The 2,233-nt window shown below is 38.6% G+C and overlaps 1 protein-coding gene across 1 annotated transcript; it reads right to left on the bottom strand.

Annotated features, from left to right (window-relative positions):
• Nucleotides 1-737: 737 nt before the first annotated feature.
• On the bottom strand, nucleotides 738-1,832 carry LOC125212382 (dof zinc finger protein DOF3.7-like). Its single transcript, XM_048112543.2, has 2 exons — nucleotides 1,712-1,832; nucleotides 738-1,480 (listed from the first exon to the last, which is right to left on the bottom strand). Exons 1-2 carry the CDS (start codon nucleotides 1,733-1,735, stop codon nucleotides 974-976), a joined length of 531 nt encoding a protein of 176 aa, XP_047968500.1. The 5' UTR covers nucleotides 1,736-1,832; the 3' UTR covers nucleotides 738-973.
• Nucleotides 1,833-2,233: the final 401 nt, after the last annotated feature.

Here is a 2,233-nt window from a genome sequence, read left to right as displayed (position 1 = left end):
TTAGTGTTCACCATGTGCTCCAAACACCTAATACTTCTATTTTATGCCCATCCCAAAACACTTTCCTATTTTAAGTTTTGAATACTTTCAGTTTTAATCTAATGATACAGGTTTTTTGGTGATAACATGTTGATAAGACTAGTTATAATAATTTCATTATTCCTTATATTAGAGTTAGGACTGCATGCCACCCATTTAATTTAATTTTTGATTTATTAGTGTAATCAATCATCAATCCCACTACAACATCTCTTTCATTCATAATTCCCTCTCCCTCTCCTTAAATCTCTAGTACTGATTTAATTCAATTATTATAGAATAATAGTACACCCCCAAAAATCATTCTTGGACAACTACAATCCAAGATTTTCATAGCTGGGTCATCTATATATGGTTGAGCCAAAAATACAAAATCTGAAAAACTACAATACACAAATTAGGGTTTATTGAAAAAGACACATTGAAAATAGGAACAAATTTGGGGATGCTACAAAAACAACCTCCCCACATTTGGTCGGTTCCATTTCAAAATCCAATACACAACAAAAACACACAATTAATGTCAATATCAAACTACGAGATATACAAACATGCATTATTGGCGACAAATTTGCAGTTGCAAACATAGGAGGAATGAATAATTTGCAGTAGGCCAATGTGCAATGCCACAGATTCAAATCTTACATCACCATTTATAGATACAAATCACATATACAATACAACCAACCCAATATCAATAAAAAAAAAAAAAACTTAAATTAAACCAAAATGAGCTCACATATGAATATTTCCAACAACGTCAACAAGCAAATTAGGGTTAGCTTCTCATCATTCATATCATAGTCTTTTCAAATCAAATTTTCATACAAACTTAATGCATACATACATTAAATACATATTATGATATAGTATATATAAAAAAGGAATAATTAAGAGTAAAGATTCAAACTTTATCATAATTTCTTCATCATCTTCACCAAGACCAGTAGACATTGCTGTGATCACCTTGCACTCCTCCTCTCTCCGGCTCAAACCCACCGTGACTCGAAACCGCCTTCAATTCCTCAAAAGGAACCATCTGCGGTGGAAATCCGGCGGCGGGGATCGGCGGCGGCGGCATGAGCAGCTCCATCAGCGGCAAATTGGGGTCGAAATTAGGGTTTCTTAGGGTTTGATGCAGCAGCAGGGGATTGGCCAAATTGAGGGCGCCGATCTTAGGGATTTGGGGCGGATCGGGGCGCTTGGTCTTGCGGGAGCCGCCGCCGACGGGGACGTTGCGGAGGGAGCCGCCGTCGGTCCAGTAGCGGCGGCAGGTCTTGCAGAAGTAGCGAGGCTGGGAGAGGCTGTAGTTGTTGTAGTAGCAGAATTTGGTGTTGGTGGAGTTGCAGCGGGGGCAGTTCAGAGCTTGCTCCTTCTCCGGCCGCGGCTTCTTCTCCTTCTCTCCTCCGCCGCCATTGCTAGGTTTTGAGACTCCAATAGCCTGAAAATAAATTGATTTGATTTTTTTTCAATTTGAGGAATATGTAAAGGATAAAAAGTGATGAATTGAGATTAGTGGGGTTTGAATTTGCATCAGCTTTAGAAATGGTCAAAAAGGGGGAGATTTGGAATGTGAGAGAGTAAAGAAAATTGGAGAGGAAGAAAACAAGAAGCAAGAAATGGCAAAAAGTGATGATTATGGTAGGGAGAAAAACATGTTGTATGGCTTTACCTGTGGCCACTGAGCAGTATCCATAGCAGAAAAGAAAAGATGAGAGAGAGAGAGAGAGAAAAGCAACTACTTTTGAGGATAGGAGATGGTGGAAAAGCAAGAAAGCTACTTGAAGAGGTTGTCTTTCCCTTTGGCGGTTGTGTGTGTTTGCTTTCTGCAACCTTCAATGCTAAACGAGGGCTATTTTCGTCATTTCACTTTCCATAATTTATAACGAGGTGACTTCCACTCTCCATTAGCTAGTACTTCCTCCGTCCCATAAAAGTTGAGACAAAACTTTTGGGCATGGAGATTAAGAACTTATATTAAATAAATAGGAGAGATGAAAAAAGTAGGAAAGATAAGAGAGAGTAAAGTAAATGATGGAATAAAATAAGAGTGATTAGATGTTTTGTCTTTAGTTAAAAAATGAAATGACTCAACTTTGTTGGGACGGACTAAAAAGGAATACGACTCAACTTTTATGGGACGGAGGGAGTACTCCATTGGTTTTATAGCAGTGGAATTATTTTGCCATTTTGG

Source organism: Salvia hispanica, chromosome 3, assembly GCF_029641045.1.
Source record: "Salvia hispanica isolate PSC_SH4W2 chromosome 3, Shi_PSC_v1, whole genome shotgun sequence".
Classification (NCBI taxonomy): Eukaryota; Viridiplantae; Streptophyta; class Magnoliopsida; order Lamiales; family Lamiaceae; genus Salvia; species Salvia hispanica.
Note: the sequence above shows the minus strand (reverse complement) of the source record. Positions and strands in the feature narration are given on the sequence as shown.

Coding starts and splice junctions, on each gene's coding strand:
- LOC125212382 (XM_048112543.2), bottom strand. CDS start 1,735: ATGGATACTGCTCAGTGGCCACAG. Junction 1,481..1,711: donor ATACTGCTCAGTGGCCACAG/GTAAAGCCATAC, acceptor ATTTATTTTCAG/GCTATTGGAGTCTCAAAACC.